Source organism: Colletotrichum abscissum, assembly GCF_030869225.1.
Source record: "Colletotrichum abscissum strain IMI 504890 chromosome Unknown Scaffold_14.1, whole genome shotgun sequence".
NCBI lineage: Eukaryota > Fungi > Ascomycota > Sordariomycetes > Glomerellales > Glomerellaceae > Colletotrichum > Colletotrichum abscissum.
The window spans coordinates 760,819-788,745 of NW_026850032.1; the positions used below are offsets into that span (position 1 = coordinate 760,819).

Genomic DNA, 27,927 nt, shown 5'->3' on the forward strand with positions numbered 1-27,927 from the left:
ACTTGCTAATACCTCGTAACAATGAACGCTCACAGACCCGGTCATACTCCGATCAAAGCCTCACGCCCGGGCCTTGATCAAATCAGCAGCCTAGAACATCGTCAGTATACCTCCCCTTCGTTTCACTTCTACACCTCTGCTGATTATCATCATCATCAAGACTCACCTTCTCAGCAACTGCATACACAGTCTGCTGCGTATACGCCCCCGGCAAATCAGGCATCACGCTCGCATCGACAACACTCAACCCCCGGACCCCATACACCTCCAACCCCTCATCAACAACCCCTCCCAACGCCCTCGGCATCATAGCCGCCGTGCCGACAGGGTGAAACGTCGTCGGGCTGATCATCCGCCTCACAGCCTCGCCCAGCGCCTCGTCACTCGTAACATTCGTCCCCGGAACCGTCTCCACGGGCTCGTAGCGCGCCAGCGTCGCGGACTGGAGGAAGTACCGCCGCGTGAAGCGGATGAATTCGATTTGCACGGCGAGATCGGTGGGGTTACTTAGCGCGCGGTAGTCTACGATGGGCTCCGTGAAGAAGGGGTCGCTGGTGTTGAGGGAGATTGTGCCGCGCGAGAGGGGGTGGAGAAGGACGAAGTTGCTCTCTGTGGGGCTGCCGCGGAGGAAGAAGTTGTAGAAGGCGGCGCCGGGGGAGCGGAGGGCTGCTGCGAAGCGGGTTTGTTGGGCTGCGTAGCCTGCTATTACGGTCGGGTCTGTGTTGGGAGGGAGGTGGGCTGAGGGGGATTGGGATTCGTAGGCGGATGTGATGGCTTCGAAGGAGGGGGCTATTACTGGGAAGGGGAGGAAGGTTGCTACATTGCCTGCGCCTATAGTTAGAGGTCCTGGCAGAGGATGAAGAGTGTCAGTAAGGTTTTCCTGATAGGGCCTTTGGGAAGGGGAGGTTGTACCGGTCCTATTGGCTTCGAACTCTGCTTTGGCTTGGTCGATGAAGGTCTGGTTGTTGACGAGGTCGGTCATATCCGGGTGGACGTCAAATTTAGTGACTTGATGAGAAAATATGTCAGCAAAGCCCCAACGTTGTATGTCTCTTCAAGGGAAGATATCGAATCTCACAGGTAAAGGTAGCCCCAGCACCGACAGGGTGGTCCTGGAAATTCTGTCCCACGCCTGGCAAGTCGATGACGACGTCGATACCCGCAGCCTCGAGAAGTGCTCTCCCGCCTACGCCGCTGCGCTGCAGAATCTGGGGCGTGTGAATCGATCCCGTGGCCAGGATGACTTCCTTCCTCGCCTTTACGATCCGCGCGCCCTTGGCGATGGTCGAGTTCGCCTCGACGTAGGAGACACCGGTGGCGGTCCGGGTCTCGGCTTCGCTGTCGCCTTCAAAGAAGACCTTGAGCACCTTGTGCCCGGTAATGGTCTCGTAGTTGTCCCGCGCGGCCTGGATGCCGTCCCAGTGACCTCGCCGAGCCATGGACCGCGTCACGGTGGCCGGGTCGAAGGAGGTTGGGTACCAGAAGACGCCTGGGTCGCCGGCGCCCGAGTCGGCGGGGAAGTCGGCGCCTTTGATTTCTTTGAAGGCTTCTACTTCGGTCTCTGTTGTTGTGGTGTGCTTCTTGTTAGCATGATATCATGCGTTGTATTCAACTGGTGATATGGAAGGGAGTAGTAGATAAGTACTCAGCATAGGCCAGTGAAAGGTCGGAAACGAAGCGTGGATGCCGGAGGAGTTGCCCCAGAAGCTCGCATCGTACTTGATGTCGAATTGCTCGGTCAGCTCGGGGGTAGGCGGGTGGAAGTTCCACGCCTGCGGTCACATCACTTCATCAGTCACAGTCATTTGAGAGAGAGAACAGCAAACAGAACTTCAGACGACCGGACTCTCACCTTTTTGAAGTAAGGCAGCAGGCCATCCCAGCTCCATTCCGATTCATTGCTGAAATAGGACCCCCATCTGTCGTAGTCCTCCTTCTGGCCACGGTGGACCTGCATGGCGTTGACGCCTGTTGAGCCACCGAGCATGACACCGCCTATGACGTTGATCTTGCGGCCATTGAGGCCCTCTTGGGGTACGGAGGAGAAGTTGAAGGTGTGAGACTGGTTGCGCCAGGATAGGAGGCCTGTTGTCACGGTGTTGACCTGAGACGAGTTGTCTTTGCTGCAGCGTTAGCTCACGCTTTGCTCTCTGGGACTATATTTCTTAGAGAAGAGGCCGCAACTCACCGAATAAACCAAGCTCAATCACTAGCACGGTATCTTGCAAAAGTCCCAGAATCAGTATGGGGCAATGCTTTCTCTTCTTCTGAAACGAACTTACGCTCGCCGCTTTCAGTCAATCGATCCGCGACTGTCAGGCCGGAGGTGCCTCCTCCAACGATGACGTAGTCGTACTCTTCCTTGACATCACAAGCTCTAGGGAGGATTCTCGAGTGAGCGATGGATCGGGGGATACTTGATGAGATAACACCTGGGATATTCGTCAACAAGAAGCCCAAGGCGGCCATAAGGACAGGGATCTTTGTCATTTTGGCTGGCCTCTTTTAGTTCAACAGAATCTAGGCATAGAATAATAATTGAGGAAATATTTACGAAGCTGCTATGGATCCAAGATTTTCTCTCTTATATAGCCCCGCTCGAGGAGCCTTCGTCTACATAGGGAGAGGGTCATGCGAGGTGATCTTGGCGTGTTTGCCGCCCATGATAACCACTGCTGCTCTTCACCCCATTGGCAATGCCAATTCGCGTACAAAGAAACTATAAGTGGTATCGTTGTGAGATTCTGCTTTGGGAGAGCGCCCACGTTGCAGCGCATCATGTTCTGCAGCCATCGTAAAGAGCCTTATTCACGCAGCCTTGGCTCTATTGTGTCCGGCTTCAAATCATGCCAAGTTGACAAACCCTCTTCCAACTAAGCTTCACAGTGATTATTCCGAAAGTCTACCAGCTCTTCTCATAGTCTATTACAGAACCCGAAGACAGCCAAACCACGGCCCGGCTTGGATTTCTACATCTCTCCGACGGACTTAATCTTAAGGAAGGAAAAGACACCGGCGAGGGACTCAAGTTGTTGTTTGCCAGCTGCAGCTAGCCTCATCACAGTCGTTACCCCTCATCTTGATACCTCTCTGGTCAATAGCATCTCTCGTCTCGCATAACAAGCCGCATAATCCATGTATGCGGAAGCACGGGAGGGACTGCCCAGGCTGTCGGGTAAAGTCGAGGCGTGCCCGAATAGAACGGTCCAGGCGAGGGACAAATCTCGCATCTTGACAGAGACGGGCTCGGGTCTCAATTCCTCTGGAGCGAGAACACATGCGAGGTTGCGTGCAAAGGCTGCGCCGCTGGTACGCATCGGGTCACGCCATGCATTCTTTTTCGTCTTTCTGGGGCGGGGAAGCTGACCGGAGCGATGCGGGCGCCTGGAGCCCTCCAGGCTGTCTTTCCGTTTCCTTCTTACGTTCCGACTGGTAGAAGCTGTTCTTCCTTGTCTTTCGCCTGGTCCGTTCGTCAAGTCGAAGTTGTGCTTTCAGAAATTGTTGAATATTTGCGTATGCTGATTCGTCTTTTGACCATAAGTAGTGAAGAATTTGGCAAATCCCACGGTCAATTCGCACAGAAGAATGATCCAACTGTATAGATTCGGGACCTACAACATACAGTTCTGAGGTTCACTTTTCCTAGGCTCTCGTCTAAGCTAATATATATACTTGGAGTAGGACCCCAAGTATCACGCCCATTTAACGTTTGCTGCATACGTAAGAAAGAGGGCGTCACGAACATGGCTAGCAACGTCATAATCTCTTCTGTAACTAAATGATACTATCTTAGGGTGCTAGTATTATCGACTCAGTAAGAGGAGGTACGAAGTAATTCACAAGAACTCCATTCCTCCCATCCTCGCGTCTAAGGCAAAGGCACCGAGCACTCGACCGACAGAAAGACAATGAGCTCTGCACATCATAAGAAAAAGATATATAAGATGTTATGCCATGTTCTTAAACAAGTTCGAGAATGAGTTAAACAAGCAATGCTGCCGTATGAAGCTTTGAGAGAGTGAACCTACGATATCTTCCTCGAGGTTTCTTCATGAGCCTTCAGGAGAACCTTTTGCACAGCCAAAAGTAATGAACCTGTAGAATCATATACGAAACGAATGTGAACAAGTCTTTGAATCAACGGTGAATAATATGGTATGTGCTTTCCGCCTCGCTCCTTCCTAACCTCTATGTCCCTCCTTCCTTAACCTGCCTCTGGTACATAAGGAGTCTAATCATCCGTTTCTGTCACCAGCACCCATCCGGCCAATTGGCCGGGTGGTTTATACTCTGACGCAGAGAAACCAACACAAATACTCCAATGAAGCCGTGCTGGTCCGAGGGGCGCGCTGTTCGAGTCCGGACAGGGGCGTGAATTCTAGCGTAAGTGATCACCAGCCCTTTCCTTCCTTTCCTTTTTGACCATTTTCAGTTTTGTAAGTGATTAATTCGAACATTTGGCAATAGAGAAATCAATAGTCCATCCTCTGATATTCTGCAGCTTTCATGCTAGGTGAGATGAACTGGAAAACACACGAAGCCAACAAAAGTTCCAAGTTGTTTGGTCATCTGAAGATTCCATCGAGATGCCTGACCGCTGAAAATGCAATTCCTTCTCGATCCTCATTGTGAACCGCCCTGAAAAATCATGTGTAAGTCAATTTCCAAGACGAAGGGGAGAAATATCAAGAAAAAGAGTGAAGCTAACCTTGAGCTTCTCCCCAGCTTACTGTGATATCGTGGGACACTTCCAAGTTCGAACCCCCCCGATGGCGATATCGACCACACCACTATCAATTTAGCAAATTATCTCGACAGCAAATCGAAAACAATCTAATACGTTTCATCAATATCACTAGATCTAACGTCTGCCTGGACCGAAGTGGAACTGAGTCTAGTCAAGTCGACAACTCCACGGGGCAGTGGCTGTGCACCCACCCAAGCCCCTTTTCCCAAAAGTTGGCCCGCCCCCCTTTTGCCTAGGTAAAGAAAGGACCACCACTTTCGAAAACACATCTTATTAGCGTTGGTATTAATCACTGAAAAACATGGAACTTTTGCTTTTCCTCTGAGGATGGTATGCCCTTGTTCGAGATGGGGGAAAACCGTGTTCCTTTGCGGCGAGGTATATGCAACAGTCTGCCTCGCTCAATGCCCTGAACAACCATACGTTGCAGAATCCACTACTATCTAGGTTGAGTAGTTTTGGGTACGAGATCGGTCCGAGTAGGGGACCGTTCTGAAGTTTTGCGAGATTTCGCTGCGATGGAGTTCGCCTCGATGAAAGCCTCGCGGGGAAATTGGTGACATGATCCCCCCAACCTCTGACACGAGGTCAAACTTAGTCCGGTAGGAACCACTGCTTCGCCGGGCGGGACGTGGAATATGACCATACCTAGCGAGGGGACGTGAGTGTGAATTGTTCATACGAGGCGGGTTTCCAAGCTTTGCGCTGGACCCATCTCACAGACCCCTCCTCGGCAGTTCAAAACACCGTACCAAGTGTTTCTACTCGACCCAGAGGCGGTGTAACTTAGCTTCATGACTAGCAAAACTCCATGAACCATCTCATCATCACGAAAGGGGGCAAACACTGCCACCAAAGTAGCCTAGCCTAGATTACCAAAAGGATGTAATATTGTTACTATCTGATAGAAAATGCATATGGTACCTCGGGAGTCTTGACGCCGTCGGCCTCATGCGACTTGTGGGCTGCTCATCCCGGGGGTATAACGAGCAGGAGAACATATTTACACTAGAGAAGTAGAAAAAACTGTTTCTGCGAGGAGGATTTCATGTACAATATCTCTGGAAAAAATGTACAACGTTTGAAAGTACTGTAAAAGTTCCTGGAGCAGAGGCTGAGCCTCGGTCACCCTGTCTCTGCCCCAAAGCAACATCGCCCTCTTTTACTGCACAGTGAATCCGGCGTCGATGGGGTACGTGGCATACGACCAAGGGACAGCGCGCTGGAGGAGCTGGTAGTCGAAGCCGTCGCCGCCGCCGCTGACGTACAGGAACTTTGTGAAGGCGGACGAGGCGGCGTAGGTGAAGGCAACGTTGGCCGGGACGAAGACGACGTCGCCCTGGATCAGCGTGACGGCGTCGTACCCCTCGACGGCGACCTCAAGGCTGCCCTCCTCGAGCTGGAAGGCCAGGGGCTGGCCGAGGTTCGCCTTGGTGGCGGTCTGGTTGGAGAGCAGGGGGCTCAGGGTGACGGTGCCCATGGTGAAGTTGCTTGCCGTCTGGTTGGCCGTCGCGAAGGGGGCGACGAGGTGGTAGACGCCGCCGTCGGCGTTGAGGTACTTTGGTCCGCGGTTTTTGGCGACGAAGTTGGGGGTGACGGCGTCGGGCGCGAGGGTGTTGGCGGCCGTGTGCCATGTGTTTGCGCCACCAGCGCTGCCGTTGACGAGGTCGCGGCGGGGGTTGAAGTCGAGTTGGGCGTAGACGTCAAAGGCCTCGAGGGCGGAGATGAGGGCCGGGTCGGAGCCGGAGGAGGAGCCGTTGGAGGCGGCGGGGACGAACTCGGAGCCCGTGGGGGAGACAAAGTCCGAGTTTGCGATGGCGATGAAGAGCTCCTCGAAGCCGCCGGGTTGGATGACGCCCGTGAGCTGGGTGTCCGGGTCGGTGATCTGGAAGGTGTGGACCGTGTTGTGGGGCACGGCGCCGTAGTCGCCCGGGGTGAGGACGCGGGCCTGCTCGCCGGAGCTGTTGGTCTTTGCCCAGAGCTGGATTTGGCCCTTTGTGCAGTAGAAGTTCTCGTAGTGGGCCTTGTGGATGTGGGGGAGGACGCCCAGGTCGGACGAGTCCGGGGCGTTGGTCTGCATCAGGGTGAAGGCGCCGGCGGAGGAGTTGCCCGTGACGGAGAAGCGGTAGACCTGCTCGCCGACGGCGACGGCGCGGCCGGAGCCCTTGCGGAGGGCGTAGGGCTGGGACGTCTCGGGGGCCTGGTCGAGGATGAGGCTCTTTCCGGTGCTGTTGGCCTGCTGCTTGAAGGAGTGACCCTGAGGAGCTGCCGCCACGAGGGGGAGGCCGGCTGCGAGCGTTGAGAATCTCATATTGGCGAATTGTTGAACTTGAACTTTTGTTTGCAAGTTTGTTTAACGGCGAGTTCCAAGGTGGCACACAGACAGGATGGACGAACGAGGAAGAAACATAATCACGTCAGGGGAAACATTGGGAACTTATAGCAGCATGAGAGCAGACGAACCAACGTTACGGCCGGGCATGAAGATCCTCGCTCGGTGTCCGAGCCGTTGCCCCCTTAGGAAGACCCCATCGCGGGATTTTCACCCAGTGTAACCCTTGCCGCATGTCATTGCTTGTTCCTGATCTGAACAGGGACACCGAGCTTCCAGGTCAAGCTACATGCTCCGCTTGTCCGCTGACTAACATGTTTCTTGTGGTGTTAACGTGGAAACGGCCTTCTTCTTCGATCTAGAATGGCTCCATCTCGAACCCATTCGGCCCGCTGTTCATCCCATTTGAAGAAACAAGCGCCAGGGATCGCGGGTATCTTGCATGCATGACGCAAACCAGGGCGAAGATGAGCTGAAGATAGCATCGACAAATGGAAGCCCCGAAGGAGAGACCGAATGGAACCGGGCACTATAACGGAGGTGGCATGTGGGTTGGCGTACGTATGTATGCCGATGATTAGAAGGAGGTGTATTCCACTCGCGTATGGGTCTCAGATGGCATTTGACGTACATCTGGGCGGAATTCCCGAAGTTCCCAGTCAATCGGTAGATGCGAAGCCCCTTGTCCACTTTGAATGATTTGACTCCACCCGGGAATTCCGGACTTGAGAGGCTTCACACGTCGTATTATAGGGGAGCAGCGAACGAGTAAGGATACTGAAGTTGCGTAGCTCGGTCAAATTGTGGTGCCGTGAGCCGAAAGTCCGGTTCTCGTATTGCTCAACAGGAGCAGGTCTTTGAACAATGGGAAACAGGAAGTGTTGTCTGTATCCGAGCACCCCGCTGGCGTCAACACGGCCAGGTACACTTCGTTTCACGACCTTCCCGTTGAGGGTGTTGATTCAAGGCGTCTTCGTCACTATTCAACCCAACAATTACAGCTCGGGGCCGTTTTCCAAGATCTTCTTCGATGTATGGCTGCATATTTTGGGACGTTGGGTTACCTGTAACGACACTTCGTCTCAGGCTAGGCCAGGAAACAGGAAACAGAAAAAGGCATCTCACGTACAGATTTCTGCGGTTAGATCCCAAGTGAGATACAGTCATGAGCAATTTTGTGTCGCTCTTGTTCATCAGCAACCACTCGTGAGGTTCAGACGCCGTTTGCGGTTGTGCGTGGCAGTGTTCCAAGGAGGCTATACGCCCGCCTTCGGTACCAAGTCATTGCCACTCTTCGTTTTCGAGGCGTGAAGTTGGCCATCACTTGACGACTCACTTCCAAGACTAAACACCAGATAGTGATCTAAGCCACAAGAAAATTGTATAAGAAGGATCGCTCGATGCTGACCCATCTTGGGTGTCCTTAAGGCCAGTCTCACCCGGCCACTGACAAGGGTGTAAGCTTGTTACCGGCGTGACGCAGGATCGCCCTTTTACCGGGAGGCGTAGTATAACGAGGGAACACTTCAAAAGAAAGGCAGGTGGCCTCACAGGATTTCCAACGTGAAGTCCTTGAGGCTTAAACCATGCGTGGAGTGATCAAGGGTAGGCGCTTGTTGGTGCAAGCCACCGCTGCCGGGGGGTAAAGGCGGCGGGTAAGGTAAGATGAGACCGTGAGGGTGACCGTTGTCGGGGCCTCCGAATCTGGCCGGATCATACTCCGTACCTGGTGGTATGCTGTCCGTGGATGGACGAAGGTCTGCTCCGTACTAGCGGGAGCCAACGATGAAGCGCCATACAGCCTTGCTGCCTTGAAATAAAGTTGGCGCGGTCCAAAGGGGATTAATCGTTGTCATACCCCAACAGGGGTGCTGGGCATGTGTTGAAGATTCCGATTCTCTGGGATAGTGGGAATGGCTCGTGCGCCGAGCAGGTCCCGTATCGGGGCGTTTGCAGATCTACAACGGTGTGGCTGCCATGTGAGAATGACCCCTTGCGATTGTGGACTTCTGGAAGGAGTCGCGTGAGGCGTGGGCGTGACAGCCTCATGTCTGAGATATCAAGATTGCGGGTTGTTCAATGTTGACGATGTTGACCAAGTACCTACGATTCCTTGGGTAAGCTGGTAGCTTGAGTGAGTAAGAGGCCCCGAACACCGTATTCGCTTAGGGGTCAGGCAAGTTGGCTTTGTTGGAAGGGTACAATGGTGAAAATGATTCATCCGGTGAAGTATGATCCTAGAAGAGGTAAGAGATGACGGGACGCATTCCCAAAATGCCTGTTCGCAGCAATGGGCAAATGCTTTGTTGGTTCTGGTGCATGACACGTGAGACAAGGCATTTAGAAATCCCGTGAGCTCCAACAACTGTACCTGACCGGAAAGTTGGAAACAGCCAACTGGAAGCCCCCGCCTGCCAAACGAAACTGTCAGATAGAGGGGAAGAAAGGACAGGCCAAACAACGAAAGTCTGGTCCTGCCGTCTACCAATAGCCCCAAGTGAAATGGGTAACAGCAGGCGAAAGAAAGATGGCAATCGGGAGGCAGCTTCTTCGCTGAGGTAGAAACTAAGGTAGAAAGCCTGCGTGTCAGCCTGTGAAGGGTCCATTCATTGGCCAAGTCGGAAGAAGAACTGCGCATGTGGCTTGGTGTTGAGCTAAGCCAAATTGGGTACGACTTTCTCGTCCATTTTGGAAAGGTACCTAGGCAGCTCCCTCCTGCCCCTCATTCTACCCTTACCTCATGTCCTCCCAGCCCACCTCATTCACGCTCATTCCCAGCTCACCTACCTTTTACCTCCGTCCATCTACCTTGTGCCGCCTCTCTGGGTCGCAGCACTGCTAGCCTGCCACTGCCTAGTCCAGGATCTAGGCGTAGAGGGGAGCACCGCTTGTTGCTCACCTTTGAATGGTTCCAGCTGAGCTGGAAACCGCCGCATGTCACTTTCCTTACCTACTCACGCCTTGCTTGACATGAAAGCTGCGCTTACCTGAGGCCAAGCATGAGACCTCCAAGCTAAAGGTACAGCCGGGCGCTTGTTGGTACCGCAAACAAACGTACCTTCTTCCTACATTGCTTGTCATCGCACTACCTCACCCAGGGTAGGACATTTTCCACTTCCCAAGTTCCCAGGTTCCAATAAAGAACATTGAAAACGGGCCCATGATGATCGCCAGAGTTGCCGAGGAGCTTTGTGCATTCAATTAAATTGACTTTCGTCTCCCTGCGATCGTGGATCTTCGAAACACGGCGATAGAACATCCCGACAAAGCAACACCAACCTGGTCTTCTTGTGTACCTTACCGCCGATTCACTGCCTGGTAGCCACATTTCTGCCTTCCAAAGTTTACCCGGAAGACCACGTCAAAGAACAACCTCTTTCTTCACTTCTGTCAATAGTCTCATGGGCAGCCTGTGCTCAAACATTGAAAAGGACGATGCACCTGGCGAGAAGGATGGTCAGGCTAGTAGGGACATCAATGCGAAGACCATCACACGACTCTCTTCCAAAAGGCTGCGGAAGCTTCGACATCAACGCCATCACGCTCATCACCAAAGACACCAAGCAGACATGGACAAGGCCCAGGGAATGATTGAAGCTCACGAGGTAGTCATCAATAACATCTTCAAGATGCACCGGAAACCCGCCCTCGATAAGATGGACGCCAGAAAAATAGACGGACCTGACGAGTACTTCCACCAAAGAAAGGAAATCTTGGACCGCGAGAATACACTATCTTTTGATTTTAGCGCAAAGATGCGGGCATCAGAGAAGGAGCGGAAAGCCAACGCCATCATTCAGAAACTCAAGGTCAAGGACCATGAGAGCGTGTATGAACCGGCTGAAAAGAGGCAAGGATGGGGTGGTCAGAAACATGCGCGATTTGCTGCTGACCATTTCCTATCCAACGTCGATTTAATCAACCAAACGAGTCTATTCCGAGTTGCCGTCAAGATGCCAAAGGGAGCACACCTTCATATTCATTTCAACGCCTGCTTACAGCCTCATGTGTTGCTGGGCATTGCCGAGACCATGCCCCGCATGTTTATCAAAAGCGATCTGTCGTTGGCACCGAGCGCGGCAAAGACTAACCTTCACCGTTGTGAAATCCAGTTTTCCATCTTGCCGCTCGAAAAGGAAGACGAAGTTAAGGGAAACCTTTTCAAGACCGACTATCATCACCGACAAATGATGAAATACTCAGAGTTTATCAAAGAGTTCCCCAAGCATTACAACGGCATGAAGGCCGAGGAGTGGCTAACGAGCAAACTTGTCTTTCACGAAGATGAAGCACATAACGCGCTTCAAACAGTTCAGGGAGCATGGGAGAAGTTCAACGGCCGGACTCGCATGATGAAGGGGCTCTTCAACTATGAGAGTGCATACCGGAAATACACACGGGGCATTCTTGAAGATTTCGTCCGCGACAACATTCAGTATGCCGAGATTCGGCCTAATTTCATGCAGACAAATCAACTCTGGACTGATGACGGTACGAGGCAAATCGACAATAGGGGTATCATGAAAATCATCATAGAAGAATACGACAACTTTCAGAAGGAGACCAAAGACTACTTTGGCGGGCTGAAGGTCATCTACTGCACTCCGAGGTCTTTTACCACGGAACTGGTTGCATTTGCGCTCGACGAGTGTTTCGAATTCAAGAGGGAATGGCCCCAGTGGATCGCTGGTAAGTCCTTGAACGCCGCTATACCTTGAGCAGACAACTAACTGATAAAACAGGATTTGATCTGGTTGGCGAAGAATCGCAAGGTCATCCTCTGCGACATTTCGTTACAGAGTTTCTCGCCTTCCGGAAGAGATGTGAGGAATCTCAGCCTAAAGTTGACATTCCGTTTCTCTTTCATTGCGGAGAGACGACAGACATTGGCAACGACACGGACGGCAACCTTGTGGATGCGCTCTTGCTCAACTCAAAGCGCATCGGCCACGGATTTGCTCTGGCCAGGCACCCCTATATCATGGAGCACATGAAGAAAAGGGGTATCTGCCTTGAGGTGTGCCCAATCTCCAACGAGGAGCTTGGTCTTACACCCCGGATTACGGGCCACGCAATGTACAACTTGCTCGCCAACAACGTACACTGCACTTTAAACTCAGATAACGGAACAATATTCAGGTATGCCCTTCTCCTGTTTTGCATCAAGCCATAAGGCAGCAAGAAGCTAACCAGAGACCACACAGATCAACTCTTTCACATGATTTCTATCAAGCGATGGTGGGTAAGACGGACATGACTTTGCACGGCTGGCGACAGCTCATTGAGTGGAGTCTAGAGCACTCTTGCATGTCAAAAGATGAGCTCGCGAGTGTGCGGAAGGAATGGGAGAAGCGTTGGGAGCTATTCTTGGAATGGATTCTTGAAGAGTTCAGGGATTTGTCGTTAGAGATTCCAGAGTAGAAATTCGGCTGGAGCAATCGACATGCCCGGCTTTTCTTTGGTCTGTTCTGGAAATACCATGGGACAGATACGGGAAAGTTTTTTATTCATTTTTTTTTAGAAGATTTAACGATGAATGTCTTTATGAGGATCGAAAGGACACTGCCAGACCTGTAACAAAACTGACGAATGAAGGACCAAGTCGACGTGTGTGATTTCTGCCTATTGCGTAACTCATACGAGGTTGGGGGCCGCATCGTGGATGGTAACAGTCTTGGCGTCAGCTGCGACGACGGGCCGTTCCTCTTTCTCTTCCATTATGTATTTTGCCACACAACTTGTTTCTTCCATGTAAAGGTGTGTCCAAGCACTTGACTTGCAAAGATTATCTCGGCCGAGTCTTCATTTATTGATATCAACTCACTCCTCGACTCAGATCAGGGCCTGCCAGCCCAGAATTAGGATTTTTAAGGTTAGTTGATAGGTAGTGAACCAGCCGGCCAACATGATACCCCCTCCTTCTCTTCCTCTCCTCCCCCCTCCCCCTCCCCTCCGCCCAGCCAAGAAATCGACCGCCGCGGAACCCAACTTTCACCGGGACTTCTCCTCCGCGAGCCTTGCTCCGGGCCAGTTCTTCTTTTTGGTCCATTCCCCACTCGTTCATCTCATCTCGTCTCATCTCATCCCAACGTCTCTCGTGTCCTACCTTTACCCTTGCTGCCCTTTGATCCTCCCGAAACGAGCGAGCTCTTTGAGCCCTTCAGAAGCTGCTGTCAAGGGCCGACGGAGGCAATGGTGAGATGGATAGGTAACTCAGAGCCCAGGTCCCGTCCCGTCCGGGCCCCAACAGTTTGAGATTGAGGTGAGGACAAACGGCACGGAGTACACGCCATCGATCAGGCTGCAGCCTGTTGCTCGTTTACCTATCTTGGCCTACTGCGCCACCGGAACTCCTCTGTGTCGCACATCTCAGCCTGATTCTGTATGAGGGGACTTTTACCGGTCCAACGACTGTCAGAAAGAACTCTGTTATCCGGTACCTGGAGGTGTACATCACAGTCAGGTACTGCCAGGTTTTCGGTACTTACTTATTGATCACTGACACTCTGATTGTTTGCATAAGTAGCACAGGATACCGTAGAGAAAGACGCATGAAAAGAACGTCAAATCTACGTCTTGATTTTTCTATCTACACGGCAAACGTTTGCGCGGGAGCTGATCTCGAGTCTAGTGATTATGCCGCGTACCAAGGTCTTTCTTTCCCTCTCTGGTCTTTTTCCATCCTCTCGAAGAAAAATCAGCCGTCATGCTTTTAAGCTCTCTGAAGCAGACTAATAAACGCAATGCCAAAGTCAAACCGGCCCTCCCCTTTTTACTTTCACCACCAAAAACTAGAACGCAGAAATTGACTTGTTTTTTTCGGGATCCCAAACTCCAAGAACCGAATATGCATGTGTCATCAAGAAAACCGTGGCTGACAGCGGACCTTAGTCGAACTTGATGCCCTTCTTGCTAGAAATGTCAATCAAGCCGCCGCGGTAGGCGCCGCGCTTCTTCTTGTTCTTCTCCTTGGTGAAGCCCTTGCCCTTGGTAACGATGAGGTCCTCGTGGGCGCGCTGCGAGTAGTCGTTGGGCACGTACTCGTTGCTGGCGAAGCGGGGGTCGACGTAGACGACGTCGGGGATGCGGGAGAAGGGCTTGTTGGGCTCCTTCTTCTCCTTCTTGCCGCCGCGGTTGTTGGCGCGGTAGGTCATGGGGTCGGGGGGCAGAGGCGGGTCAGCGGCCGTGGAGGTCGCGGGCTTGAGCTCGGGGGAAGTCTTCTCGAGGGTTGCGGAGGAGAGGGAGGCGCTGTCGGCGGGTGCCTTTTCCTTCTTGGCCTTCTTCTTGGTGTCTGCGTCTGAGTCGGAGTCCGAATCGGAAGAGGAAGAAGAGGAGTCGGAATCGGAGCCGGATTCGGGAAGAGGCACCTTTGCGGCCTCAGAGCCATCAGAGTCGGAGTCAGAGTCGCTGTCGCTGTCGGAAGAGTCTGAGTCGGAGGAGGAGGAGTCAGATTCGCTGGAGCTGTCCGAGCTGGAATCGGATGAGGAGTCGGAGGAGGAGCTGCTGTCGTCCTTCTTGACCCTCTGCTTCTTGGCCTTGGGGGCCTCGTCTTCAGAGCTGGAGTCGTCTGAGGAGGAGTCGCTGTCGCTGCTGCTGCTGCTATCACTGCTGCTGCTGTCGGACTCGGGCGCCTTGCGCTTCAGGCTCTGCTTGGCCTCGGGCTTGGGTTTCTCATCCTCGCTCTCGCTGTCGCTGCTGGAGTCGGAATCGGAGCTGGAGCTGGAGCTGGAGCTGCTATCGCTGTCGCTGTCAGCGGCAGCAGCCGCATCGGCCATGTCCACATCCTCGCTTGAGCTGCTGTCGCTAGAGCTCTCGCTAGTGGTGGGAGCGGTGGAAGAAGTCTGCCAGGTCTGGAAGACGGTGACGAGGCTGGTCTGGGCCGCCTCCTTCTTGGAAGGCTTCCAGCCGCTCTTGGAGCGCTGTTTCTGGAAGGCCTCGTGGGCGGAGGTGAAGGCGTTCTCGGAGAGGAAGGAGTCGACGAGGTCCATCAATTGGGCGGGAGGAGCCTGCTTGGTGGAGGTAGCCTCAGCCTTGACCTTCTTCTCGGACTTCTTAACCTTGCCCATTTTGTCTGTTTGCGTTGTCGCGGAAGCCGTAGGGGTGCTTGCGTTATTGGTTTTTGTGAAGTTGTTGGAGAATAGCCAAGATGGAGGCGCAGACATGTGTGTTGTGCCAGAAGATGGCTCTTATCCGTCGCAATGGGCAAGAAAAAGACAAGGTAAGTGGAGGGGGAAAGAGCCGGCGAGTCGCAAATTCCTCGGTGAGAATGTAATCGTCCTGGGTCTTCCCTCACCTGGGAAAATTTCTGTGGGATCTCTGCGCCGGCGGATCGGTGTCTCCAAAATTTTAGTGTCGGGATCCCTGCTCGCAACTTTTTTTTCTTCCCGACCTCTCACTTTCATTGCGAAAAGTTCTTATCTTATCAGTCGATATACATGAAGCTGGTCTATGCATTTATCCGTATTTTGAGGTACGCCAGTGGTAACCCGTTGCCACGCCTCGTACCTTAGCGCTTGCATCCACGCGACAGGGGTGGCCAGCTCATTGCCCGATCAGCGACTGGCCGTTTGTTGACTTTCGCAAAGCTGGGCGTCTAGGCTTCGACTAGCGACCGAGCGCCATCCTCTTCCTGGGAAATCCATCTAATGGTGCAGTATACCGCAAATGACGAAGGACTCCGAGTGAAAGCCGCTCTAAACAACCAAACCCGAGCTTTCACAAGAAACCAAACCGACCGACCTTGTCCGTCGTCGTCTTCTTCCTGGTCTTTTGATCTTCGCGCCTGGGGCCAGGTCAGATCAGACATCTTTCCTTACATCCACCACCCCGGTTTCATCGAAACACGCAGCGACAATGAATGCTACCAAACGAAAGTTCAACGCCCTCATCCAGGGTATGGGTAGATCATCCGCTTCTACAAAATCGAACGACACCACGAGTTTGCCTTCCGAATCCCCTCGTCCGTCGACGACTTCCCTCCAGCCCTCCAACACGAATTCTACAAACACGAACACAACGGCCGATACCTCTGTAAAACCGAGCATGTCGATTGAAGAGGATATCTTGTTAAAGCGTCGGCGCCTGCAAGCACTGACCGAGAAGAATGCCGCTACGATCAACAGCTCTCCTTCAATTCGTGCTACCGGAGCAGGTGCGACGACAACCTTCTCGAACGTATCTCTGAAGAAGTGGGTTCCAAGGTCTGCCAACGTGACGGAAATCAAGCACGCCCCAAAGTTTGCACCCAGCGACCGAAACGAGCTCCTGAAGAGACTGGCATCGTTCCAGGAGATTACAGACTGGACACCGAAACCCGATGCAGTGAATGAAGTTGAATGGGCAAAGCGAGGATGGGTATGCCAGGGGAAGGACCGTGTGCGGTGTTCGCTCTGCAATAAGGAGCTCGTTGTGAAGCTCAACAAACGCGAAGTTGATGGCAAGGAGGTACCTGTCCTTGTGGCATCGGACGTCGGTAGGTTCATGGTTGCCAGTCCTCGTTGCTACTCAGAACTGATTGGTGAAGCAGAGGAAGCGTTAATAGAAAGATACTCCGATCTTATTGTCACGGCACATCTGGAGGAATGTTTATGGAGAAAACAGGGGTGTGATAGTAAGTATCTCCAGACCCTATTGACGGAACTAAGACCTGACTTTCCCAGATTCGTTGCTCCGGCTGTCTTTAACCAATGCCAAAATAAGTATGGAGGCTTTGCGGACACGTTACGACGAGCTCTGTGCAAGGAAACCCTTCCTTCCCTATGAATTCAATTTGAGGTTGCCCGAGGGTCTCAACGTCGACAGCGTCCTAGCCCAGCTGCCGGAAGACTTCTTCACAAGCCCACCGCCGACCAAGGACTCTCCGGATCCAAAGGAGCCAAACAGAGTCGCTTTGGCTTTGGCAATGATGGGGTGGCAGGGTCTCACGAATCCCCGCATCGGTGCGGTGCCAAATTCAGCATCCTGCCACACATGCTTGCGACGTCTGGGCCTTTGGATGTTCAAGAGTAAGGAGGTCAGCGCCGACGGCGAGATTCTCGTTCCCGCGCCAATGGATCATCTTGATCCAGTCAAGGAGCACCGTTTCTTCTGCCCTTGGAAGAATCCTGTGGCGCAACGTCTAGGCAGCGCGAAGCCCGGCTCAGACACGACCTTGGCGGCTTGGAAGTTGCTGACGCAGGTACTGAAGAATGACGCTTACCTTCGCGGAGCGCTCGAGGACCGGCCGAAGAACAGGTCCACGTGGCATAATAGAGGTGCCTCGGTGCCTTCAACGCCGGTTCGGAGGGGCGCTGCGGCACCCTCGACACCAGGGGGTTACGACTCACCGAGCGCTGCTACCGAGCCAGCCGGCGATGAGGACGAACAGTCAAGAGAAGCTAAGGATAAGGAGCGTTGGGCGCGTCTCAGAAGGGTGAAGAGTCTGTTTGAGTCGAAGAATGCGAAGAAGATTCGTCGGCAGCTTAGCAGGCCGGGCACGGCGCGTTCGACCGTCTCAGGGGCGGGGGGAGACAAGGAAAAGGAGAAGGAGAAGGAGTAGTAGTGGACAACCAGTCTGCACCATTTTCGTGTCACTCACTTGAGATTTCATACTGAAACGGAGGAACCAAGGAGTTCTCAGGGAATGTCTCATGGTCGACGAAGGCCTTTTTGCAATTTTGTCTTAGTTAGAATACCCATATGATGGAACTTGTCGAAGCGTTGGTTCATCGATGGGGTCTCCCGAAATTTATGAGTGAAATGCTCGCGTGCCCAATCCGTGCGTACTGACGATGAGTTGCATTTTTCTCTAGAGGGTATCTCTTTTCTCCAATATACTCAATCACATCACACTATCCTACAGACATGATCGTACAAAAAGTCCCCTGTCCCCCGGCCGCTCACGAACTCCAGTCCCCAAACTTCTTCTCCAGCTCCTCAAACGAAACCACGTCCCCAGACCACGCTGCCGGATCACTCTCCAAAGCCTTACCCGGCTCCAGCCTCTTTTCCTCTTCCTCCTCCCCGCCCTTGTCCTGCGTCTTTTGCGACTTTTGCGCCGCCCTCCGCTGAGCGACCATCTTGCTAGCCTTCTCAGGCGCAACAAACTCCCTCACACCCGCCAACTCTAGAACCCCCATCCTCACACCCGCCATCCCCGCCGCACCGCTCCGCGTCCCCTCATCCACCTTCCAGCTCTTATCGCGCTCCATCCGCGCCGCGGTGATGTACACCCTCTTCACCCAGCCATCCCACCCCGTCCTCGCGAAGCAGCGCTCCGCCTCGCGTAACCGCTGCGCTATGCCGCCTTCCTCGCGCGCCTTACGGGAGAGCGCTTTGTCCATCTTGGTGAAGACGAGCATCACGGGGCGGCCGGCGTCGGCGAGGAGTTTTACGATTTGCGCGTCCTTTTCGGATACCTTTTTCTCGGAGGACAGGAGGAGGACGATGCCGCGGAGCATGGTGCGCTTGTTGATGTATTCGACGATTTCGCGGCCCCATTCTTCGTGGGAGGCGTAGCCGTAGCCGGGGGTGTCGACGAGGATGATGCCGTGTTCTGGTTTCTCTTCCTTTGTGACGCCGCCGCCCTCGGACGAGGAAGAAGGAGGGGAGGCGACTGGTTTCCGGAAAGGAAGGCCTGTCAAGGGTCCCACGCCGTACGCGTTCATGGAGACGGTCTTGCCCGCGCGATCGCTTACTTTCGCGAGCGACGCCGCGCCGGTGAGGGCGTTGATGAAGGACGATTTCCCGCAGTTGCTGGCGCCGACGACGCAGATCTCGGGCGTGGTGGTGTTGAGCGGGTGGTGCTTCAGCCGAAAGGCCGAGTACAGGAACGTCGCGGGCGGGGACAGGAAGAAGCGGGCGGCGAGGGCGTGCGGGAGGACGTCGTCGTTGGCGATGGGGTCCGCGACGAGGCTGCCGCCGTCGCCCTCGAGTTCGATTTCGGGGGGCGGCGGGGGCGGTCTCCGCGCTAGGCGGAGGTCCTTTTCTGAGATTGAGATTGCTGCTTTGATGGCGTCTGGGCTGGCGATCATGGCTGCTGCGTCGCGGTTCCTTCGGGAGGGTTCGGGTTTTGGCGGTTTGGGTTGCCGGGTGGGTTTCTGGTGTTCTTTTGATCTCTTGGGGGGGACGAAGTAGAGTGATCTGGCTTCCCAGACGTCCTTGGGTTTGCTGATCTTGTCCAGTTCTTCTTGAGATAGTTTCGGCTGGCTGGATATCAGTATGGGCCCTCCGAGTATGAACCCTTTTTGGGGAAAGAAGAGTGATAATGCTTCAACTCACCATTAGTACAAAACCGCCACCCTTCCTCTTGGGTGCCGGCGGTCCATCGTCCCTGTGTGACCTCCTTGGCCGGGGAGGACTCCTCCTCGACAATGATGTTGAGAACCTCTCATCCTGTCCACGTTCGTTACGAGACGCATCACCAGAGCTTCTTGAGCTGAAGTCGCTGCCTGACCGTCTAGCAGGTGTACCGCCCGACCGCGATGGGGGCGAGAGCCTAGTGTTCGCCCGTACGCGCTGGTCCTCCCTTGCGCGAGTCTTCCCGTTGTCGAACTCTTCCAGTCGTCTTGGGTGTTTCCGCCCATCGTACCAACCGTCAGCATCTGGTTGGGGTAGCCATGCGTTGTAAGTCGGCCTGCTGCTCATCCATCGCTGCGACGTCAGGAGCGGCCGCTGAGCGAAGGCACGGCAGTTGCATATGTGTTTGAACATTTTCACGAGCCAAACATGAGAACCAGATTATTGTTCTGAAAATTTGATATTCATTGCCAATGGTGCCGAATGATACTTGTGGATGGGAGAGCTCAGGGAATGGTGGAAGGTGTGCGAAGGTCCGAGTTTGCTTAGGATAATGCAACAAACGCATAGAGACGTTTCGTTATATGCATAATTAATCGCCAAACCCCCACCGTCGCCACCCCTACATCGAACAAGTTGTCACAACTAACATCATCTCACTTCAAAGTCTCTGCGATCTTGTGGCAATAATGGCCTCTATTTCTGTTCTACCTTCCCTATGCATGGTTCATCAAAGCTCATCATGCATGCCCATTCCCTTGAAGGTTCAATGTAATTCAGCAAAATACAAAATCAATCCGTCCAACGCCTTGTTCATCCAGAATCGATTGGCGAGTTGATCAACCACCGGCCTGGTAGCGGTAGTAGAAGTTCTTCTGGTTGTTCAACTTCTCGCTGACTCCGTAGTCGTAGCGCTTCTGGTGACGGGTGGCGGTGCTCCGGCCTCTGACCTCTTCCTGTCTAACAACGCGCTTCTGCTTGTCAGACGCACCAGCCATGCCAGCAGCATCTCTGCGAGCGATGGCACGGTTGCGAGTCTTGCGATCGCCGGTGGTGGCGACCTCTCTACCATCAACATCCATCTCATCGCCCGAGCCAGAACCAGCCTCAATGGCCAGACGCTCGGCGCGCTCCTCCTCGGTAGGGTAGTTGTGGAGGTTCTGTCTGAAGTATCGGTTGTGAGAGCGGTGACCGACTGCCTTGCCAGAGGGCAAGTGCAGCTCATACTCGTCGTAGAAGACAGCACGAGTGTGCTTGTGGGCGTGTGAGTGCCAGCCATCGGCCTGGTGGCGGGCACGCGGATCGTTGGTAGAGTGATGAGGGTGCTTGTCGAGGCGCTCGAATTGTTCGTACTTGCCGTCCGCGGTGAAGGCCGTCAGCTCATCCGAGTCAAGTGAAGAAGCCGAGCTGTCCGTCTCCCAGCCATCATCTCCACCCTCCTCAACCTCCTCGCCGTCCTCCCCAACCAACTTCGTCGGGCGCTTCAGACCCAACTTGGCTCCACCATTCTCATCGGCCTCTTCCTCTTCCTCGTCTGAGTCCTCGCCATCAGAGTAGGTGCTTCGGAAATCGTAGAAATCACCAATGTCGAGCTGAACCTCCTCTGTATCGTACGGAATCTTGCAGTGGCCCTTGTCACGCATGTGAGTCTGCACAGCGAAAGCCGTCTTCTTGGTCTTGAAGCAGTACAGGCACTGGTGACCATCGTGGACGCGCTCCTGCAAATGCTGAAGCAAGCCATCCAGATCAACAAGGTACTGCTTCTCGGGAATGAACATGTCGTGGAATCGCTCCATGTGGTTGGCGTTGAGCGAAACGCTGGGCGACTCGTAGTTGCAGAACAAACAGGACTTGATGGTCCAAGCGATCTCTGGCTTTGACTGCACGGGGGTTGCAGATTCGGAGTCGCGGTTCATGTTAACGTCTTCGCGCTGACCTTGAGCAGAGAGGTGGGGGTTGGAGGGGCGCTTGACGGGTGAGGGGCGCTCGCCGTGGGACTCGTGGATGTTGGTCTTCTTCAGGCCCTCGACGACCTGAGTGAATTCCTCTTCGGCCTCGGAATCCAACTCGCTCTCCTTATCGACGGCGATAGGTTCACCAAGAGAGAAGGTGGAGCTCATGACGGAGCTGGCATCATCGGCAACACCGCCCTTGCGTCTAGCAATAGCAGCGACACGGACCTTGTGCTTCTGGCTCGTCAAGTGGTTCTGGTAGGCGTTCTCGCTCGAGTACGACTTCTGGCAGGCGTCGCAGGAACGTTCGAAGAGAGCCTTCTCTGCCTCAGCGGTCTGAACGGCGCGAGCCTGGAGGACCTTTTCGTTGAAGACCTCGGAGGCAATAGGAGGAAGGGAGGCGACTCTGCGCTTGAGGTTGTATCGGCTGGGTAGATGATGTCAGTTGGTCTGGGCGGAACACAGCGGAAACAAGACGACAAGCCGGGCCTAGAAAGCAGAAGGAACTACTCTGGGAAGGAGGGAAATGAAAGTAACATACTGCCAGTCGCTCTTCATATGGCCTCGCTGAAGGTCGATGTTTCGGTAGGCAACAGAGCAGGTGTTGCAGGTGTAGGGGTGGGAAGCCGTCGTTGCCCCTCCATTTGCAGGAACGGCGCCGAGGGCAGCAACATCGACGCTCGCCATGGTGAATGTCGTGTGCGAAAGTGGTGGGTTTTGCTTGATTTTTGCCTCAGAGGTTGCTTGAGTATATTTTTGATTGTTTGGAATAGGGAGGTTTGTTGCGCGCAAACGTGAATTTGCAGGATGCGCAAAAGAAAGAGAGATGAAGGAGGCAAAAGATGAGCGTCCCTCTGTGTGCAGTGCGTCAAACTCTGGCGGGATGGAGGGGAAAATGATTTTAAAAGGGAAAATTCGCAAGGGCTTTAGTGGATTAGGCGGGGGTTTGGAGGGACGTGATAGGCACGTCACTTGCAGTCTAGGGCCCTTGGGCTGGGCTGTCCCTCAGAAGTTGTACCACTGGAAAGCCTCGAGATTTCCCTTACCTTAGCATGTTCCTGGCAGTTGCTGCCCTGTGAAGTGGGGGCCTGTACACTAATTCTCTCCTTCCCGAAGCACCGGACCTGCAAAGATTCTCGACTGAGAAGCCTGGTGCTTTCTTTTTGGCTTCTGTCTTGTTCTGTCTCGCCGGCTGACATATCAAGAAAGATGAGGCAGGTCGCATGGATACCGAGTACCTAGGGGGGCAAACTGTCGCCGCAAGCACCAGCAAGTCCACTTGTCACCGTTTTGGGGTTAAGGTGTCGCCGTCCCGCGCCTTTTAGAGTTACAGCCTTTATCATGGAAGTACCTACATCTTCGTGGGGAATCATAGGCGCTTGGGCTTGCGCCTCAAATGCAAGCCTCGATTCGAGCATCTCGATGAATGGCTAACAACAAAGTTGAAGCCCAACAAGTACGAATGCCAGGATATGATCCTGACGGAACACTCAAGATCTTGACTAAGATACTACAGGACCAGACAAATACTTGCATTATACCCACCACACTGCTGCAAACTACTGGAAGAACACTCGTCGCCACACTGAGAAATAGTTACTGTATGGAAACTCGAATGACTAATTCACCGTTACGCGCTGGCTGCAAAACATCGGCCCGTCATGAACAACGATGGAGGGGTTCGAGCGGGTCAACCGGGCGGCGACGGCGGCGCGGGCACCTCTGCTGGGTCCAGAAAAAAAAAGGAAGGAAAGTCGGAGGCAGAAACCGCCGACCTTGCCGAGACTGGAATGGGCGTTTGAACTATGAAGACGGCAACCTTGCGGCTGATGTCAGAAACACCACGAGGCATCCGTCCTCGTAGGTGCTAGATGCAGGCCCCAGAGTAGGTACCCTGCCCTGGTTCGTCCTTTGATCGCAACTTGCGCGTCTGCCAGTGGAATTTCGCATGCTAAATTGGGACCCTCTGCGGAATCCTCCATGCTCGATTTGCCTGCTCCCGTGCTTCCCGTATCCACTCTTCCAGAGGGACCCCGGAAGCCGTGCCCCGTTTTCGTCGAATCGCACCGTGTCATCGCCGAGCCTCATAGCGTGGCCATACGGTGCCCAGTTCCTCCTCCAACACTGACGACCGGGACGTTGAGCTATCCTAATCCACCTAACCTACTTACCATCCCCACTGCCCGTCATCGGGTCAAGGCTGTTCATTCATCACCAACATATTTCTATTTGGTTCAACTGTCCACTACTGGTTGTAATATCCGTGTACCATTAGACGTCCACGACAACGAAACCGCCCCTGCGTTCTCTCTTATTCTGTCCGACTCCTCTTCTCGCTAGCCGCTCCCTGCCGCGCGCATTTCCTGGTCTTGTACGCCGCCAGCTACCTCATCCAACCTCGACCTCAGATACCCCAGAACTCTCGCCATCCGGATGACATGACTCGGGACGTTCGCCGCCCTGAGAAGGGCCCTCAGACCGAAGCCGGCCTCGATGCTGAACTTCTAGCCGGTCTCTGGGAAGATGCGCCTCTCGCGCGCCTGCCCTCTGATGCGCCGGCCGAACTGAAGGATATGGTACAGATCATAGAGAACCCGAAGCGCGTCTACGCTATCCACCGCGCCAGCCGCCGGCACAACTTCCAGATTCTCGTAGAAACGTGCGTCTTCAACTGTTATTCAGCCTCCATTGTGTGTCCTCCATACTAACAAACCCCTGATTAGGTACGTCCAACAGCTACGGTACGGATGTGACTCCAAGTCATGCACAACCTCGACCTGCTTCTCCTGTCGCAAGCGTCTCGCAGGCAAAGCGCCAATACGCAGATATAACATCACGAGCGCAAGGACCTTGGCAGTGTACCTGGCCAGCCAGGACAACCCAGAGACTGGGCTCTGTCCCTACCTCAATCCCCCGAAAGAAACACCGGCCGCCCTGAACTCGCTCATATTTTCCTCCAACCCCGCGCCTCCAGCATTCAGCGACCCCTTTTCGAAACGATCAGGTACATCAGGCGATAGTAGAAGGCGGAAGTCAGGTTCGGGCTGCAGGGTAAATGGCGATGGCAGTTCCATGAGGGCTACCCAGGGTACCGAGGAACTTGGTCGTCGAGCAACAATATCCGCCACGCACGAACGCTCGCATTTCGATGCGGCAACAGGCACTGCACATCCTCCATTCAAGGTTGCCGAACGACCTGTCAACAAGGATTACCGTTCTTTCGCAGCCAATGTGTTTGGGACCGTCGCCTTCAAGATGTTGGAATGGCTCACGCCAGCTGGCCTGGATGCCATGTCCCAAAAAGTCGCGGCATTGGAGGCAGAGGCGACACAAAGTCCTTCCAAAGAAGAACCGCAAATGTTCCGTAATCCATCAGGCCTGTCGACGCCTTTGCAGTCGACGCCCCCCTTGACACAGGCAGATACGAGAGATTTGGGCGAAGTCTCTCAGTCGACCACGGAACAAGGATCGGATGCAGTCCTCGCTCAGGGGTCACAGACACTGCATAACCCAAGTGCAACGATGCCCAGCTCACGGCCTAATAAACCCAAGAGAAGTTCAAGCACTAGGGTGCGGGCCAACTCGAAGCCTAGTAGGAAACTCTCCATCGAGCCATACCCGACATCTTCACTGCCCGAAGACGTTACGTCCGGGTTGTCCTCCCCAAGGATGAACGGAGGAGCTTATGAGAAACCACTGCGGCCACCAAAAGCGTCTCACGTTAACCCTTACGCCATTCCAGAAATACCCTCGACACCATCATTCTTTGATAATGTACCGCCTCAAAGCCACGCCGTAACGATTGTTCAAGAACCAGACTCAATACCCAATACAAACCACGCCAACAGCAAACCACCACAGCCAGCAGAAACTCCAGTTTCCCATGAGCCGGTCTCAGAAGCTCAACCTTTGCGGGTTGCAAACTCCGCCGAAGATTCGAAACAGAATCAAGACCCGCTGGAGGTATCGATCGCCGACAGCTTGCTCCCACAATCGTTGACAGTACTCAACGTGGAGGTGGTTGATCTCGTGTGCGACATTCTCCAGGATGACGGTACATCAGAGTCCCACCTCCTTGATCCCCCAAGGATTACCAGCACGTACACCACACTCAAGGACCGGGCTTCCAGAATGCAGAGGAAACAGAGCTCCCGAGCCACCTACCCAAAGAGACTCCGGAGACAGTGGAAGCTTTTTATTGAGCAAAGTCTGTTCAATATCTTGAGCGACCCCGTTAGTTTAGTCGCATCCTTTGTCAAGGACGACGAACTGCTCGATTCCCACACCATATGGTACTGCATGCTGAGACTCACACGAGTGGCTCCAAGCCTGGTGTTTCACAGTTTGTGGATGGCAGCTGGGAGCCTGTTCAAAGCACCCAAGTCACTGCAATCCCTTCGTTCCCCCGCTGCCGGAATGTTCCGCCGAACCGATCGATCTCTTGCCAATGTCGAAGCAGGTCAGCTCCTATCGATATGCCTCCATGCGCTGGTGGCCGCGGCCCCTTTGATTACAGACCCCCGAATCCTTTTCGACATGTCTCGAATACGTTCTAATGGACTAGCTCTCGCCGGAAGCGGTGCCCTCGCGCGGCAGCCAGCTTGGCTCTGCCTTCTGTATGAGGATGCCTTTTCAAACGATCTGGCACTCCGGCTGGCGAGGCGTTTGTTCACCGCCATATCCGCGCGTAGGTGTTTTGCAGATATGGCTGCGCAAGATGACAACCTCGAGGACAATAAAGAGGACTTCGACGCCCTTCGACCCCTTCTGTCCCAACTTGACCTACTTAACTCGTACTCATCTTCCACTCCTGGGGTGGGCCAGCTCGAGCGAGCTGGCCACGAGTCCAGGGTTTCTACGCTACTTCTAGACTGGGCCAAGACGGTGATGCTTCAGCAATGGGACGGCCAGCCTGAAATCTCATACGATAGCTCCTTTGGTGGAGCGTTGTCGCTGATTGCTGCTATGTGTAAGTTCTGAAATCATTACATGTGAGATTTCCCATTCAACTGACCGCCCCACCAGACGAAAAACGACAAGACTTGCTTCTTGGAGACATACAATTCCGCGTGGATTACTTTGCCGAGAGGCTGGACTCAATCAATATGCCTGTCGCCTGGCTCACCCATACCTCCTCGAGACAGAAGAAGCACCTATTGGACTTCCCCTTCATCTTCGAACCATCTGCCTTGGTGTCTTATTTCCGATCCATCAACTTCTCGAAGATGAGCCGAAGCTATGAGGAATCGAGCTCGCTTCAAACACGTATGAAGGCGATCGTTGCTCCTGGAGGCCTCATTACCAATCCCCATCACAAGCTTGTTCTGCAAGACCTTCTGAAGACAGCCTCCTCAAAGTATTTGATCCTCGAGATTAGTCGTAAGAACGTCATCAGGGATGCTTTCGATCAACTCTGGCGGCGAGAAGCAAGAGAGCTGCATAGACCGCTCAAGATCCATCTTGGCGAGGAAGGTGGCGAAGAGGGATTCGATTCGGGCGGAGTTCAACAGGAGTTCTTCCGCCTCGCTGTTGCTGAGTGCCTCAATCCCGATCATGGCGCTTTCACGGTCGACGATAGGACCCGCATGACCTGGTTCGTCCCGGGCTCCGTTGTACCAGCCTGGAAATTTGAGATCCTTGGTCTGTTGGTGTCATTGGCTGTCTATAACGGCCTGACGCTGCCCATCACATTTCCCAAGGCCCTCTACCGCAAGCTCCTGGGCGAGCCTGTGGACGAATTGCATCATATCGCCGACGGATGGCCAGACCTCGCGATGGGACTGACGACACTGCTTGAATGGGATGAGAAACAGGGTCTTGTCGAAGACGTCTTCGCACGCACATACGAATTCTCCGTGTCCATGTTTGGACAGCCCATTTCTCGGGAGATGGATGGGAAGGCTAGCAGCTGGCCCCAGTTCGAGGCGACTGCTAAGACGTCGCTTGTGGAAGGGAATCCCGAGGATGCTCCGCTCGTCACCAACGAGAACAGGAACGCGTACGTCAGCGACTACATCAAATACCTGACGGATGTCTCCGTTCGTCCGCAGTACGAAGCGTTCGAGCGTGGATTCCGAGCTTGCTTACATCCTAAGGCACTCGGGCTCCTGACTCCGCCACTCCTCCAATCACTCGTGGAGGGCGTCCAGGAGATTGACATTTCTGAACTGCGCCGATACACCAGATATGTCGGCTGGGACGCGACTCACCGCGGCGTCCGGGACTTCTGGTCGATTGTTAAGCGCTACGACGAGAAGATGAAGAGGCGGCTGCTGGAGTTCGTCACCGCGTCGGACCGTGTGCCCGTCGGTGGCATGAAGAATATGCAGTTCGTCGTGCAAAGAAACGGTGAAGAGGAGGGCGAGGGCGGACATTTGCCCACCGCGTACACGTGTTACGGTACGCTTTTGCTGCCAGAGTACAAAGATAAAGATGTCCTGAGAGAGAGGCTTTCCATGGCATTGGAGAACGCGCAAGGCTTTGGGTTTGCTTGAGCGAGCTTTCTTGGGGGCGCGAGGAGTTGGTTGTATGTTAGAATTAGCGGAACAAAAAAGTATCTGGGCACGGAAGAGACATGGGGCTTTTCGTCGGGCTTGGGATCCTTGGCGCTCACTACTTGC

The 27,927-nt window shown here is 53.9% G+C and overlaps 9 protein-coding genes across 9 annotated transcripts; 3 read left to right on the forward strand and 6 right to left on the reverse strand.

Annotated features, from left to right (window-relative positions):
• Positions 1-60: 60 nt before the first annotated feature.
• CABS01_06818 (glucose oxidase) lies at positions 61-2,490 on the reverse strand (the record flags this gene model as incomplete). The annotated part of the gene is made up of 8 exons (XM_060540183.1): positions 61-90; positions 167-846; positions 913-1,008; positions 1,079-1,561; positions 1,646-1,772; positions 1,853-2,118; positions 2,189-2,221; positions 2,283-2,490. The coding sequence occupies 8 exons, from the start codon at positions 2,488-2,490 to the stop codon at positions 61-63; spliced, it is 1,923 nt and encodes a 640-aa protein (XP_060403867.1).
• A 584-nt stretch (positions 2,491-3,074) lies between these two features.
• Positions 3,075-3,317, reverse strand: CABS01_06819 (uncharacterized protein; the record flags this gene model as incomplete). The annotated part of the gene is made up of 1 exon (XM_060540184.1): positions 3,075-3,317. The coding sequence occupies one exon, from the start codon at positions 3,315-3,317 to the stop codon at positions 3,075-3,077; it is 243 nt and encodes an 80-aa protein (XP_060403868.1).
• Positions 3,318-5,909: 2,592 nt separating this feature from the next.
• On the reverse strand, positions 5,910-7,058 carry CABS01_06820 (uncharacterized protein; the record flags this gene model as incomplete). Its single annotated transcript, XM_060540185.1, has 1 exon — positions 5,910-7,058. One exon carries the CDS (start codon positions 7,056-7,058, stop codon positions 5,910-5,912), a length of 1,149 nt encoding a protein of 382 aa, XP_060403869.1.
• A 3,422-nt stretch (positions 7,059-10,480) lies between these two features.
• CABS01_06821 (adenosine/AMP deaminase) lies at positions 10,481-12,500 on the forward strand (the record flags this gene model as incomplete). Its single annotated transcript, XM_060540186.1, has 3 exons — positions 10,481-11,768; positions 11,822-12,218; positions 12,284-12,500. The coding sequence occupies 3 exons, from the start codon at positions 10,481-10,483 to the stop codon at positions 12,498-12,500; spliced, it is 1,902 nt and encodes a 633-aa protein (XP_060403870.1).
• A 1,466-nt stretch (positions 12,501-13,966) lies between these two features.
• Positions 13,967-15,241, reverse strand: CABS01_06822 (SRP40 domain-containing protein; the record flags this gene model as incomplete). Its single annotated transcript, XM_060540187.1, has 1 exon — positions 13,967-15,241. The coding sequence occupies one exon, from the start codon at positions 15,239-15,241 to the stop codon at positions 13,967-13,969; it is 1,275 nt and encodes a 424-aa protein (XP_060403871.1).
• A 691-nt stretch (positions 15,242-15,932) lies between these two features.
• Positions 15,933-17,616, forward strand: CABS01_06823 (uncharacterized protein; the record flags this gene model as incomplete). The annotated part of the gene is made up of 3 exons (XM_060540188.1): positions 15,933-16,551; positions 16,606-16,689; positions 16,739-17,616. The coding sequence occupies 3 exons, from the start codon at positions 15,933-15,935 to the stop codon at positions 17,614-17,616; spliced, it is 1,581 nt and encodes a 526-aa protein (XP_060403872.1).
• Positions 17,617-17,956: 340 nt separating this feature from the next.
• On the reverse strand, positions 17,957-19,769 carry CABS01_06824 (ribosome biogenesis GTP-binding protein YsxC; the record flags this gene model as incomplete). Its single annotated transcript, XM_060540189.1, has 2 exons — positions 17,957-19,261; positions 19,338-19,769. 2 exons carry the CDS (start codon positions 19,767-19,769, stop codon positions 17,957-17,959), a joined length of 1,737 nt encoding a protein of 578 aa, XP_060403873.1.
• A 425-nt stretch (positions 19,770-20,194) lies between these two features.
• CABS01_06825 (zinc finger protein Yan) lies at positions 20,195-21,994 on the reverse strand (the record flags this gene model as incomplete). The annotated part of the gene is made up of 2 exons (XM_060540190.1): positions 20,195-21,734; positions 21,849-21,994. 2 exons carry the CDS (start codon positions 21,992-21,994, stop codon positions 20,195-20,197), a joined length of 1,686 nt encoding a protein of 561 aa, XP_060403874.1.
• Positions 21,995-23,745: 1,751 nt separating this feature from the next.
• CABS01_06826 (HECT-domain-containing protein) lies at positions 23,746-27,801 on the forward strand (the record flags this gene model as incomplete). Its single annotated transcript, XM_060540191.1, has 3 exons — positions 23,746-23,966; positions 24,031-26,276; positions 26,333-27,801. The coding sequence occupies 3 exons, from the start codon at positions 23,746-23,748 to the stop codon at positions 27,799-27,801; spliced, it is 3,936 nt and encodes a 1,311-aa protein (XP_060403875.1).
• Positions 27,802-27,927: the final 126 nt, after the last annotated feature.